General features: G+C 36.8%; 1 protein-coding gene across 3 annotated transcripts in view; it reads right to left on the reverse strand.

The window, feature by feature from the left end:
- The window catches only part of LOC110457623 (lymphoid-restricted membrane protein-like), a 223,182-nt gene that overhangs the window by 185,956 nt on the left and 22,696 nt on the right, over positions 1-14,530 (reverse strand). For all 3 annotated transcript variants that reach the window (XM_021508980.1, XM_021508978.1, XM_021508979.1), the window contains 6 exons: positions 11,644-11,802; positions 8,023-8,191; positions 6,815-6,892; positions 2,982-3,038; positions 2,638-2,697; positions 61-125 (listed from right to left, as the gene is read on the reverse strand). In XM_021508980.1, coding sequence (XP_021364655.1) covers positions 61-125; positions 2,638-2,697; positions 2,982-3,038; positions 6,815-6,892; positions 8,023-8,191; positions 11,644-11,802 — 588 coding nt within the window. The remainder of the gene's footprint in view (positions 1-60; positions 126-2,637; positions 2,698-2,981; positions 3,039-6,814; positions 6,893-8,022; positions 8,192-11,643; positions 11,803-14,530) is intronic.

Consider the following 14,530-nt stretch of genomic DNA (forward strand, 5'->3'; position numbering starts at 1 on the left):
TGTATGTGACTGTTTACCTTGATATTTCTTAATTTACCTTTAAGTAACTCTAATGTTTACCTTGATAGCTCACGTTGTACCTGCGAGTTCTGGAGCTTCACAGATTCCTTTTCCTGCTGTAGTTCCTAAAACATCGAAAACGCAAAGTTGATTATATGTCATGCATATATGATGTATCTGAGTAGGTTGCAAAATAATCACATATTGGGGAAAAAAATCATATTTCCTTTATAAAACCACATTTTCCTAAATCATATTTACCTGACATTATTTTTCACCACAAAGTTACAAAATTCATTCTTTCTAACATGATTACTCTTTCCTCACACAATCATATATATATCCTCACATGATCTTTCTTCCCTAATATTAAATGTTTCCCTCACACAATCATGTTTCCCTCACATGACTTTTCTTCCCTAACATTAAATGTTTCCCTCACACATTCATATTTCCCTCACACAATATTCATTTATTGCCCTTACTGTATAGGGTAACATGAGTATTTGTTTCTCCTCAATTAATAAAGTCTTACCCTAGTGAAACATGATTAAACTCGTAGAAACAAAGAATCGTGTTTCCCTAAAGAAGGGCAATAAATAATTTATTATGCCGGAATTTAAAAAAAAATCTGGAAAAAAAACGATGTTCATGCTCCGAAAATCGATCTCTGAATATTTTTTAAAAAAATATATTTCTATGAATTTTTTTTCATTGATGCAAAATGATATTTAAAACCAAGAAGAAACTACGTAAAATGTGTATTTTGTTGCTTGTTTTCTTTGAATGATCTGATCACACATGACACGCGTGTGCGCATATCGGCATACATCAATTCATTTTAGCAATATTTTACATAAAACATTTACTTGCTTACTAAAACATATCAATTAATAAGTAATTCGATGTTTAGTAACCGCTGGTGCATATCTCCTGGTGAAAGACATAATTAGATACCTTTTACTGATCATAATTACGATCAGTGAGAAGAGCTCATCATGGCGGCTTGGGTTACGTCACTTCAAACCAGGTCATGTCACAGTTCAGTTTGGCCACGGAATTAGATTATCTAAGTCCGTGGTTTGGCGATATTTTTTTTACAAATTACAATGCAGTAATGAGCTAACACCATCTCTGTGATTACCCATTAACAATAGCTCTACTAATTGAAATGGTTTGCAGTCGCGATCGATGGACCGTGTTGTTGTTTTTTTCACTCACCAACACGTGGCGTGAATTACGAAGCCCTCCTGCATTGTCATAACTACAGACTGATTTGACTGATAAGGGATTATAAAAAATATGTTTATACTAGAAGCGTGGACAATACATCCTCTTCAAATCTACTCCAAGGAAAAAAATAGTTAACGCAGACAATTTTTACGATGCTTCATTTAATAAATATTGAAATAATTCACGAGGTTATTATGAATCACATGTTTACGTAATGTTAGACGCGAGATCAACATGAAAGTGAGCCGGAAAAAAACATGCTATACGTATATGCATAGGCGATTTGAAAAAACCTCACAAAACTTACATAGAACGGAGCTTAAATTGAACAACTACATTTTCGTAATAGTATGGGGAAACGCACCGAGATGTCGAAACGTAATGTCGTAAGTTGATCGGCGATTCTCTGGCATAGGAATTTGGCTAAACTTTTTTTTTGTTAGCGGTTACCTATTTATTGATACTTTTCACATAAACTCACATAACAACACATTATGTATCTTTTATTAATGTTTGACATAAATAAATTTGTTGATCGTCATTTGTCTTAGAGTTCCGTGTACCAAGGGACATAATCCAAGATGGCGATCTTTCAGAATCGTCGATCTTTTACTGAAAAAAACTTGAAATTTTCTATACCTGTGTATTTTACGCCCCCCCCACTTTGGGTATTAAATTTCTGAAAAAAAAGTATGCAAATTACATGGGTTTTTACGGTATTAACACAATAGTAGAGATGATTAGGCTGAAGTGCCATTGTTGTCATCTGTTTCCATCTTTCGGAACTAGGTTGTGGTGGCTCTTGCTGATTTTTTTCCAGAGGATCCGAATGAGGGAAATTTGATCGGGGAAAATTTGAGCTTGTGAGGGTGACATAATGTTTTATGCTTGTGAGGGTGACATAATGTTTTATGCTTGTGAGGGTGACATAATGTTTTATGCTTGTAAGGGTGATATAGTGTTTCATGCTTGTGAGGGTGACATAGTGTTTTATGCTTGTGAGGGTGTCATAGTGTTTTATGCTTGTGAGGTTGACATAATGTTTTATGCTTGTGAGGGTGACATAATGTTTTATGCTTGTGAGGGTGACATAATGTTTTATGCTTGTGAGGGTGACATAATGTTTTAACATGTCATAATGTTTTATTAATATACAAAATGATGAAACCAAATATTTCTATTTAATTATATTTTGTTTAAGTAACAGCTTTGCTTCTGTACAAATATAAAATGTTATTTGTAGATAAAATATCTTGAAAACAAAAACATTGTACTCATAGGTTCTCAAGTTAAATCTCAATACCTGAATGCAGTCCATTTTAAAGTATCATGATTTGAATTGTTACACAAAGAATCTAGAAAATAATAAATGTTTTTCTTTCTATCAAATTTTATACAACTTACCTCCATGGTTTTAGACATAACCTTGATTTCATTCTGTAGGTTTTTAACTTCATTAAATCTCTAAAATATATAAGGGAACCCCATGAGACCTTTAGAGTACATTAAATCATCTTTGTTATTTTCAGATAATGTTAAGATTAACTTAAATTAATTCTTCTGTTCTTGGCTAAAATAATGAAAAACAATTTTAATTACTAATCTTTTATTCACTAATAATTTGTTATAATTTTTAAAAACATAGAATACTTTAACATTCAGAAAATTTAACTTGGAAAGTTTTATCCACACCAAAAAATTGAAATCAGGAATACCAGGAACTATCAACATTAAAACAGTGTACACACCTCGTTGAGTTGGACTTCCTGCATGTTCTTGACCTCCAGGAGTTGTGACATTCTGTGCTGCTCAACAAGTAAGGATCAGTGTAAGTTTTATGTTAATAACAGTATACACTTAAGGATACCCGTCCCACTTAATGCAGACAAAACACAAGAGAATTCCAATGTTTTCCTAGGCACAGTAATCTCCCATTATTTTTCCTCAAACCAAACACCAGAGAATTCCACTAACTTTTCCTAGGCTTAGGCACAGTAACCTCTTTTTGAAATTTTACTTCTGACAAAACACCAGAGAATTCCACTAGCTTTTCTAGGCAGAGTAACCTCCCCTTAATTTTGTTTTATCATATACTGTAGCACAACTAAGCCAGGGAACCATCGTCAATTAGAAAGCTCAGTTTGTTAGAGTGACAATTTCTAAATCTGGGGGTCGAGAGATATAGAATCCCTAATTTATTTTCACCCTCAGAACAACTTTTTTTTTCATTACAGTTCTGGAGGATTTTTATAGGCAGTGGTATGGGGAACGGCAGTGGTAAACAGGAACAAGAGAAAGTACATTTTATCATAGGAAGAGATTTATAAATGAAAGTTTATTGTGATTTACGATATTTTGGACAGCGGATAACAGGACGTATTTAAATTAATGGATGTTTGTTTTGGAAGTGCTGTAATTTTAAAACTAATTAATGTTCTGGATATACATATAATGGACGACCATTTTCCTATCGCATCATTAGAACTATTCTTGCCAACCTGTTGAAGTTTCTATGTAGGAGATTGTGCATGTTCAAAATGAAAAACATAAATAAAATACATGTGTTTATGCCTCCTACAGACAAAATCACCCTTTATGTTGAATGGTTCGCACATATCAGTCAAGCAGCAAGCTATGTAATAGTACAATTGTCAATAAAAATCAGAAAGACGTAATGATTGAAAATGGCCGTTTTTATTAAAACGACATAACATAAAAATACATGTATGACATAACATAAACATGAGGCCCAATGGGCCTGCATCGCTCACCTGTTATTAATCTAACACTTGTAATCTTAAGATTTCATAAGAACCTATTAAATGATTTAAACATATGACGCCTCTGACCTTGATTGTTGAACAAGGACATTAGGTTGAAAGTGGATCAAGGTCATTCATTTGAACTAACATGGTAGTCCTTCATCCCAGCATGCTACAGGCCTAATTTCAGTACCCTGGGCCTTTTGGTTATTGAGAAGAAGATGTTTGAAGATTTCACTACATTTGACCCTGTGACCTTGAAAGTTTGTCAAGGTCATTCAGTTGAACAAACTTGGTAGCCCTTCATCGAAGCATGCTACCGGCCCAATATCAGTACCCTGGGCCTTTTGGTTATTGAGAAGAAGTCGCTTAAAGATTTTACAACATTTGACCCCTGTGACCTCGAAAGTTGGTCAAGGTCATTCATTTGAATAAATGTGATAGTCCTTCATCCCAGAATGCTACAGGCCCAATATCAGTACCCTGGGCCTTTTGGTTATTGAGAAGAAGATGTTTGAAGATTTTACGTCATCTGACCCCTGTGACCTTGAAAGTGGGTCAAGGTCATTCATTTGAACAAACATGGTAGCCCTTCATCCCAGCATGCTACAGGCCTAATATCAGTACCCTGGGCCATTTGGTTATTGAGAAGAAGTTGTTTGAAGATTTAAGACATCTGACCCCAATGACCTTGAAAGTTGGCCAAAGTCATTCATTTGAAAAAATTTGGAAGCCCTTCATCCCAGCATGCTACAGGCCCAATATCAGTACCCTGGGTCTTTTGGTTATTGAGAAGAGGTTGAAGATTTGAACATATTTCAACCCCTGTGACCTTGAAAGTGGGTCAAGGTCATTTATTTGAACAAACTTGGTAGTCCTTCATCCAAGCATGCTACAGGCCCAATATCAGTACCCTGGGCCATTTGGTTATTGAGAAGAAGTTGTTTGAAGATTTAAGAATCTTACCCCAGTGACCTTGAAAGTGGGTCAAGGTCATTTATTCGAACACATTTGGTAGCCCTTCATTCCAGTATGCTACAGGCCCAATATCAGTACCCTGAGCCATTTGGGTATTGAGAAGAAGTTGTTTGAAGATTTTAAAGACATCTGTCACCAGTGACCTTGAAAGTGAGTCAAGGTCATTAATTTGAACAATGTTGGAAGCCCTTCATCCCAGAATGCTACAGGCCCAATATCAGTACCCTGAGCCATTTGGTTATTGAGAAGAAGTTGTTTGATGATTTTAAAGACATCTGACACCAGTGACCTTGAAAGTGGGTCAAGGTCATTCATTTGAACAAACTTGGTAGCCCTTCATCCCAGCATGTTACAGGCCCAATGTCAGTACCCTGGGCCATTTGGTTATTGAGAACAGGTTGTTTGAAGATTTTAAAGACATCTGGCACCAGTGACCTTGAAAGTGAGTCAAGGTCATTCATTTGAACAATGTTGGTAGCCCTTCATCCCAGCATGCTACAGGCCCAATATCAGTACCCTGGGTCATTTGGTTATTGAGAAGAAGTTGTTTGAAGATTTTAACATATTTGACCCCTGTGACCTTGAAAGATGGTCAAGGTCATTTATTTGAACAAGCTTGGTAGCCCTTCATCCCAGCATGCTACTGGCCAAATATCATCTTCCTAGGCCTTTTGATTATTGAGAAGAAGTTGTTTAAAGCAAAAAGTTGACGCCGGACAGATGGACGAGGGACGGACGGATGGCGGATGCCGCACCATTACATAAGCTCACTTGCCCTTCAGCCAGGTGAGCTAAAAATACATGTTACAATACATGTATTGAACACCCTCCTAGGAAGGTGTACCATAGACTACATTTCATAATCAAATGCAATGCCATTCTCCTAATGACTATAGTAGGTGAGGGGACAAAAAACGCCACCTTGCACATTGAGCCTTTCATGGTTAGTCTAGCACACCAATGAAATGTCTAAATGATGCAACCCCACCCAGCCTTTAAAATGACATATTCACATAAAATCATTAAATATTATAATATAGGTATAGTTAAGCAAATTCATTGTTTGGAAATGTTAAATTTAAGGGTCCAAAATGGTTAAATAAGGAGTCTAGCCCTCCTAAATAAGGAGAGTTGGCAAATATGCATTACCTGATCATTCTCAAATACCTCTGCATCAGGTCTTTATACTCTGTAGTGCACACAACACCACATACACTATTAATGGATATTTTTGATAAAGTTGTATATCAATATAACAATAAACTTGTCAATAAAGGCACGTTCTGAATGATATTGTCATGTGAAATATTGATTTGTCCACTTTTAATGGTCTAGTTGTTGACATTGGCTACTGCTGTTTCTGGGCACTGCCAGAACGGCTGATATTGATCTGTAGCATGGTGTTAACACTGCAGAAACAATCATGACAAATCAGGTGCGACAGAAACACTGAAAGCTTTTGATATTTATAAAACTGTGCAAAACAATCAGAATATGTGTAAATGTGCATTTTATAATTCAAAACTTACAAGATTATGATGAAATAGATACATTGATGAAACATATCTTTTATGAAGTTTAAAAAAATATGGTATGCTGTGAAATCATTAACTTTCGTAGGGTTTTTAATTTCGTTTTTGTCTTAGGTAATCTTCATCCACGAATTCATAGGTCCACAAAGTAATTACAACTCTGATATAAAGCAATTCTCCATTTGAGTAGGTATTCATAGTCCACGAATACATGTAACTTATAGTTTGAGATATGTTGAGTTTACCTTATTTTCTACATTTGAGATAGGAAGGGTTTCTTTTTATACTTTTGAGATGTGAGGTGCTTACCTTGTTTTCTACATTGGAGATATGAAGATCCTGTTTCTGAATAGACAAACATTCCACCTGTCCACTGATTGTCTGGAGCTGAAAACAAATTTGAAATACAATTATTTTTGTATCAGTGGTCTGTCCATGTCTTCTGCAGTAAGTGTTGGGTAATCTAATATATTGAATTCCCTTTGATATCAGTTTTCATTTGTTACAATATTTTCAAGAATTGTTGTCGCTAGAAATTCATAAAACCCATACAGCCAGTATCACTTACTGGTTTCTTATATAATCTGAACCTAATTAAGCTCTAAGGCCAGCTCACTCTTCCTTCATACAACAACATATTTCATGGCCCCAAGAACCAAGATGCCCTATAGCAAATTCAGTTGCGATAGGTATAGGTATAAATATGTATATAGCAATAGGTTGGGGAACTCAATCGTTTCAATGTTACAACTTTTGGACAAGGCCCCAGAAGCAAAGTCAGATCTCCAGACATGAATATGTAAGTCTCTCCATGTCCACACAAAATAGTGTTAGGTTAGCTCAGCAGTTCTTCAGACACGATGAGTTGAAATCAGTAATAACCTTATATTTGTGACATTAGGCATCCCTTTTTACTGGCCTTAATAAACGCACCATTTTGTAATATATTTGACCAAAAAATTAGAGGTCAATATCACACATTTGAATCAGGGCCTTTATTTCAAAATTTTGGATATGGGGCCCCTCACTTGAGATTTGGGAAAAACATGTTGCAGAAAACCAAATTGGAAGCTTTTTAGAGTTATACAGACACTGTTTTTTTTCTGCAATGTTTTATCTAAAAGACTAAAATATCCTTATTTACGAAACCATTGTCTTCTGAAAGCAAGCAGTTACAAAAAAAAATCTTAATTTTCCAGGGGATTGGAAAATTAAAAAAAAAAATAGAGAAATAAAAGCAACATTTTCCATTAAGAATGGGGCCAAATATCAGCAAACAATGGCACTAGGAAAAGCTCTGTGAACTAACCTGATAGTTCCTCACCCAAGCAAATCACTGACCAAATATCATGACTCTAAGCTTCAGAGTTATGTACAAATAATTAAAGCTGTGTCAAGGTAATTTATAGTAACAAATGTGATAGACCTTAACTCCAGCAAGCTACAGATCCAAAACCAAGTCATATAATTATGATCTCTAATAGTGTGAAGCAAGTTACACATTGATGTCTTCCTACCTTGTGTTCCAGATCTATGATATGCATGTCATGTAATGATTTCTCCCTCTCCAGCTGATTGAGTTTATTTTCAAGATCCTTCCTACGTTCCTGCAGGCGAGAGTTGGCACATCTTAACTCCTCGTTCTCTGTCTGCAGAATTTCCTTTAAGTCCACAATCTCCTGTAGGCTGAAAAGCAGGTGAAAAGTACACACATTCAGAGAAGATTTTAGAGACAACAGCATTGATTTATGAACACAAATATGACATTGACTTACCAGTTCAGCAAGGGCCCCATTTGCCTTACTGTACCTTCAAATTGGTCTATTTTTAGTCACAGTGACCTTGACCTTAGAAAGTTTTCAAGCCCCTACTGCACATCTACATATATCACAGCATATAATTACTAGTCATATAAACAAGAGGCCCAGAGGGCCTGTATAGCTCACCTGAATATGTTTAAAATAATTGGTATGAAGTAAAGGTATAGCACCCCATGGTAGGTGCTGTAAGTACAGATCCATCCAGTACTTGAGATATAGCGAGAACAAACTTCAACCATAGCCCCCCCCCTATGCTCCTAGGGGGGTCATATCCACCAATTATAAAAAAATTGAGACCCCTTGGCCCAAGGATGCTCAAGACTAAATAAGGATAAAATCCCTTAATCTCGATGGTCGAAGAATGATTTTAAAGGTTTTACCTCTATTTCACCTGTTGGGCCCAGCCCTTCTGCCTCCTGGGAGACCACACCCACTGCTTATACAAAATTGAGTCCCATTGGCCCAAGGATGCTCCAGACTAAATTAGGATAAAATCCCTAAATCCCTATTGTAGAAGAAGGATTTTAAAGGTTTTACCTCTATTTCCCCTATTGGGCCCCACCTCTCTGCCTCCAGGGGGGTTAGACAGACCATATATACAAAATTGGTTCCCCTTCACCCAAGGATACTTCATACAGAATTTGGACAAAATCCTGTCATTTGTACAGAAGAAGTTATTTGAAGAATTTGCTATGTTTCCCCTATTGGGCCCCTCCCTTCTGCCCCCAGGAGAGTCACACTCGCTGTTTATACGAAATTGAGTCCCTTTTGCCAAAGGATGCTCAAGACTAAATTAGGATAAAATCCCTTAATCCATATGGTAGAAGGATTATAAAGGTTTTACCTCTATTTCCCCTATTGGGCCCGCCCCTCAGGCCCCTCGGAGGCCAGACCCATGGTTTATACAAAATTGTTTCCCCTTCACCCAAGGATGCTTCAGACAAAATATGAAACAAATCCTTCATTCCTACAGAAGAAGAAGGATATTAAAGAATTTGCTATATTTCCCCTATTGGGCCCTGCCCCTCGGCCCCCAGGAGGGTCAGACCCACCGTTTATACAAAATTGGTTCCCCTTTACTCAAGGATGCTCCACACCAAATATGGACCGAATCCTTTCATTCCTACAGAAGAAGGAGGATTTTAATGAATAATTAATTTGCTATGTTTCCACTATTGGGCCCCGCCCCTCAGCCCCCTGGGGGACCAGACCCACCATTTATACAAAATTGAGTCCCCATGGCCCAAGGATGCCCCAGACTTAATTAGGATAAAATCCCTTAATCCCTATGGTAGAAGAAGGATTTTAAAAGGTTTTACCTCTATTTCCCCTATTGGGCCCACCCCTCTGCCCCAGGAGGGCCACACCCACCATTTATACAAAATTGAGTCCCCTTGGCCTAAGGATGCTCCAGACCAAATGTAGTCAAAATCTGCTTGGCGGTTCAGGACAAGTAGCGTTTTAAAGGAAAAGTTGACGGACGACAGACAACGGACGGACGACAGACGCTGAAATAGTTTCCAGTAACGAAAGGGAGGTAGGAAAGAAAGACAAACAGATAGACACCATGATTACTATAGGGCATCAACATCTCCGATGCGGAGCTGTGACAAGAGCACCACAAGCAGATGCATGATACGCCCGTAGACCTTGCTAGAAGTGTACTTTTTACTTGGGAGAGGGTAAGTACCAATACAGCTTGACTGATTTTGTATTTCAGGATTTCATCTATTCTAATGGTCGATGTTGATATAACTGTATCTCAGAACAATGAGATGAGAGATTTAACAAAGTAATTGACAGTAAAACATTTTTTTGCAAATTAACAACTAGGACATTTCATTGTTAGCAACATAAGTCTTGGCGTTGGAGGTAAAATCCTGAAATAAAGCATAACATGACGAAGGTGATGTTATGTCATTAGTGCTCCTTTGAGCTAATTTTGGACTCCAGTTTTGATAAAAAAAACTTGTACTGGCATCACAGATTCTAGTAACTAAGTGCATCTCAACCCTTGCATCAAATTTGGTATCAAAATGATCAACTAAACCTTAGCAGCAGCATTATAATGGAAAAAGTCAGCTTTAAATTTAAATGGTGATTTTTTCCGGCTCTTGAGCAAGTACTTTAAGGAGCTCCAATTTGGTCAAATCTGACCCTACGGAGCTGAGGCCATCATTAACAATAACGTCTGCAGTCTGGCAACGTTGTTGCAAAATATGAAACAAGCTATTCAGATTGATATGTCTCGCCTGTGACACGCTTTGACCATCAATGCACATTTTAAGTTTGGTGAGTCAAGCTCTAATAGTTTCAGAGAAACTAACTTAAACGCAAAAACTTTATGTTGAGGGAAATGCTGACAAAATCAATGGACCATGAAAGGTACTAGGCCGCATCCAGCGTTTGATGTATGGGTTGTGATGTACTACCTTAGAAAGCAACAAACAAGAATTCCACAGAAGTGGATGTGTCTCCTGTGCAGGAAGCTGGGAGATTACGAAGAAATAGATACACTTTTCATTTCAAGAAATAATGTTAAAAGTAAGCAATAATCATAGATTATGTTTTTGGATGGCATCATTTTGTTATATAATCTGTTATACTGGGAAGAATACACCGAATTTTAAGGAACTTGCTATGGATACTCATTGTCTCAAAGTTAAATTTGTCGGATGGTTTCCCATAAATAAATGAATAAACTTGTGGATTATGATGTTAACCAGCTAGTGTTGTCAATAACACTTGGAGTAAGACGACATTTCAGAGGTATACACGGTGGGTCAAGTGGTAGATCGAAGACGTCCAGTATACAGTTTTAGTGAAGTTTCTATTTATAGTAACAGTGACCTTGACCTTTGGACCTGAGAAGCAATCCCAAGCAAGCACTTTTGGTAAGGAAGCACTAAATGAAGTTTGATTTTGATCGGCCCAAGGAAACTCAAGTTATCGCACGAAAACAGATTTTCTATTTATAGTAACAGTGACCTTGACCTTTGGACCTGAAAAGCAATCCCAAGCAAGCACTTTTGATAAGGAAGCCCTACATGAAGTTTGAGTTTGATCGGCCCAAAGAAACTCAAGTTATCGCACGAAAACCTCTGTTCGGGCGAAGACACGAAGCCGCCGACATGGCAATACCTTTGTGTCACCAGCTTTTCGCAGGCGACACAAAAAGCATCAACATAGTCTCGTTTCCGCTACTTCATGGCAGCGAGACAAAAAAATCTCTGCGTGGACCGACCATATGGGATTTTAGCATTGGTGTGGACCCTACCTTTCTTATATATTGATGTCAGAACTGCCTATATTGCATACCTCTTGATTTTTCTGGCCAATCGGTACTTTTCGGTGGATGCAGCAGTCAGGTGGTCTTCCTGGGAATCCAGTTGTTGCTGTAGCTTGGTATTTTCCTCCAGTAGTCGTCTGTTCTGATGCTGGAGACCTTCCGCTCGACATTGTAACTCCATCTGCTCCCTACAACATAACACAACCTTCACACTTTGTTAACTAAAAAGATTGCATGCATTATTGATGCTTAGATAGCACACGAATGAATATGACATTAATCTGGATAACAAAGGAGTTTAAAAGTAGGAGAGTTAACTCCAACAAATTACTAATACTGAATCCTCTGTTAGGTGTTTTTCAACCTCAACTCATATATTCTTCTCAGTTCTTTCTGTTGTAAGAATAGCTAATTATGTGACATGTTACACATCTATGACAAAAAAATAAGTTTCTTGTATCTTCCTGTTTTTTTAACTTGACCTGATAATCTTTTAATTATATTTTTGGTCCTGAAGTATTCAAGCTATATGATAATCTAACATATCTTGAAAATAAAAGCATTTGTATTTCTCTAACATATTTAACCCCTGCAACACAGAAAGTGAATCAACTGGTCACTCATCTGAACAAACTTCATAGCCATTTACCACAGTAGGTTACAGTCCAAATAAGTAACATTACATCATAATTCCTGGGCTTTTGGTGATGAAAAAATAGTTACTTATTTAAAGATTTTCACCTATTTTACCGTTTTTACATTGAAAGTGGGTCAAGGTAATTTAATTGAAAAAACAACAACATTGAACACTCTTGCAAGCATGCTACAGGCCAAATAGTACGACCCTTATAAAGCTTGGTCTCTTTGTCAATCAGAAGAGGTAGTAATATGATTTAGACATATTTGACCCCTCTGACCTTGCAAATGGGTCAAGGTCATTCATTTTAACATGCTTTCTCAGCATTCTCCACAGGAAATTCATGATTCTTTAGGCTTCTTTGTAATTCTGAAAAACCTGTTTGCATATTTTAACAAATCATGTGACATGTGACCTCTATGACCTTGAAAGCGACACTGTCAAGGTAATAACATTTTCACACAAATGATTTCAAAAGTAGCAAAACTCTAAAGCCATACAGATTATCAATGCACTATTCACATAATTTCCTAATCACTTTAATGCCTTGGAATTGGGACTTTCAGGCTTCAATTTCCAATGTTATATAAGTACAACTGAACATTTCCCCCTGGATGCTAAACAAGCCATTCAGATTGATATGTCTCGCCTATGCCCCACTTTGACCATCAATGCACATATCAGACAAACTAAGTTAAATGCAAAAACTTAATGTTCATTGAAATGCTGACAAAGTAAATGGACCATGAAAGGTATGCCACATCCAGAGTTTGATGCAAGGGTTGAGATGTACTACCTAAGATGCATGTATGGTGCAAGTTTGGTTCATCTAGCACTTATACTTTCAGAGAAACCAAGTTAAATGCAAAAAGTTAGTGTTCATTGAGATGCTGACAAAGTAAATGGACCATGAATGGTATGCCACATCCAGAGTTTGATGCAAGGGTTGAGGTGTACTACCTAAGATGCATGTATGGAGCAAGTTTGGTTTATCTAGCACTTATACTTTCAGAGAAACCATGTTAAATGCAAAAAGTTAATGTTCATTGAGATGCTGACAAAGTAAATGGACCATAAGAGGTATGCCACATCCAGCGTTTGATGCAAGGGTTGGGACGTACTACCTAAGATGCATGTATGGTGCAAGTTTGGTTGATCTAGCACTTATACTTTCAGAGAAATTAACTTAAACACAAACACTTAATGTTGAAGCCGCCGTCGCCGGAAAAGCAACACCTATGTCTCGCCAGGAAACTATCCAGCTATGATACAGATCATTATATAACTTGGGAGGAATATCTTTCATTATAATATCAAACTGTTTTTGGGAATAACCACATTATTGTTATGACTTCTTGGGATCGAAGTTAAAAGTAAAAAATGAAACCGTGACAAGTGGATGGAATGATGAAAAATCAATAGGTGATATAAATGTATACATGTACATTCTATTATCTAGCTGAGATTTATTTCTGTTTCAAACCCCATATAAAATATGTAATAAAACCATCTGATATTTCAAAATTATATACCTTTTCAAGTATCAGTATAAATCACATACAGTATAAAAAGACTTGCAACATGTTTGCACAAAACAATCATATTTCATTTTAAATCATAAATCATCAGATATGACATCAATAGGATGCTAATGTAAGTTCATGACAAGAACAATTTAAATGTATTCATGTAAAATATATGGTATGTACTCTATAGGTAAATAATAAAGCTTTCAAAACCAAGACACTGCGAACACTTTCCCTTGCCCGAAATCTGGGGCATTTTAATACTTTAAATTTGTGCCTGGCATACTTGCCAGCCCTCCCTTTTTAGGAAAGAGACTCCCGATTTTTGACCCTAAAATTTAGTATTTTCCACCAGTGAATTTGCTAAATCTAATGGTTTCATCTGAAAGAACAACTCAAATTATGTCTTTTTAACCCTTTCACCACTGTAGACCATAATGGACTCATCCAGATCAATGCATGATACAGTCTACTAAAGTTACCTAGGGGTGAAAGGGTTAAAGTGTTATTTTGTCCCAAAGGGGTGTATACACACATTTTATTAATGTTTTAATGTTGAGCATGCAGAATCTCCCCAATGGAAATTTCAAAAAGTTGGCAAGTATGGCCTGGGTCCACCAACATTTTTTCTTCAAATAATTCCGTGCATTTTATTTTCATAACTTTGTTTTCAGTAAGATCGAAAATAATTTGGAATAGGGCAACTTGTTTCCATGGAAACTTTCATAAACAAGAGGTAGACTGGATCTGTAT

This window comes from Mizuhopecten yessoensis, unplaced genomic scaffold (genome assembly GCF_002113885.1).
Source record: "Mizuhopecten yessoensis strain PY_sf001 unplaced genomic scaffold, ASM211388v2 scaffold9253, whole genome shotgun sequence".
Classification (NCBI taxonomy): Eukaryota; Metazoa; Mollusca; class Bivalvia; order Pectinida; family Pectinidae; genus Mizuhopecten; species Mizuhopecten yessoensis.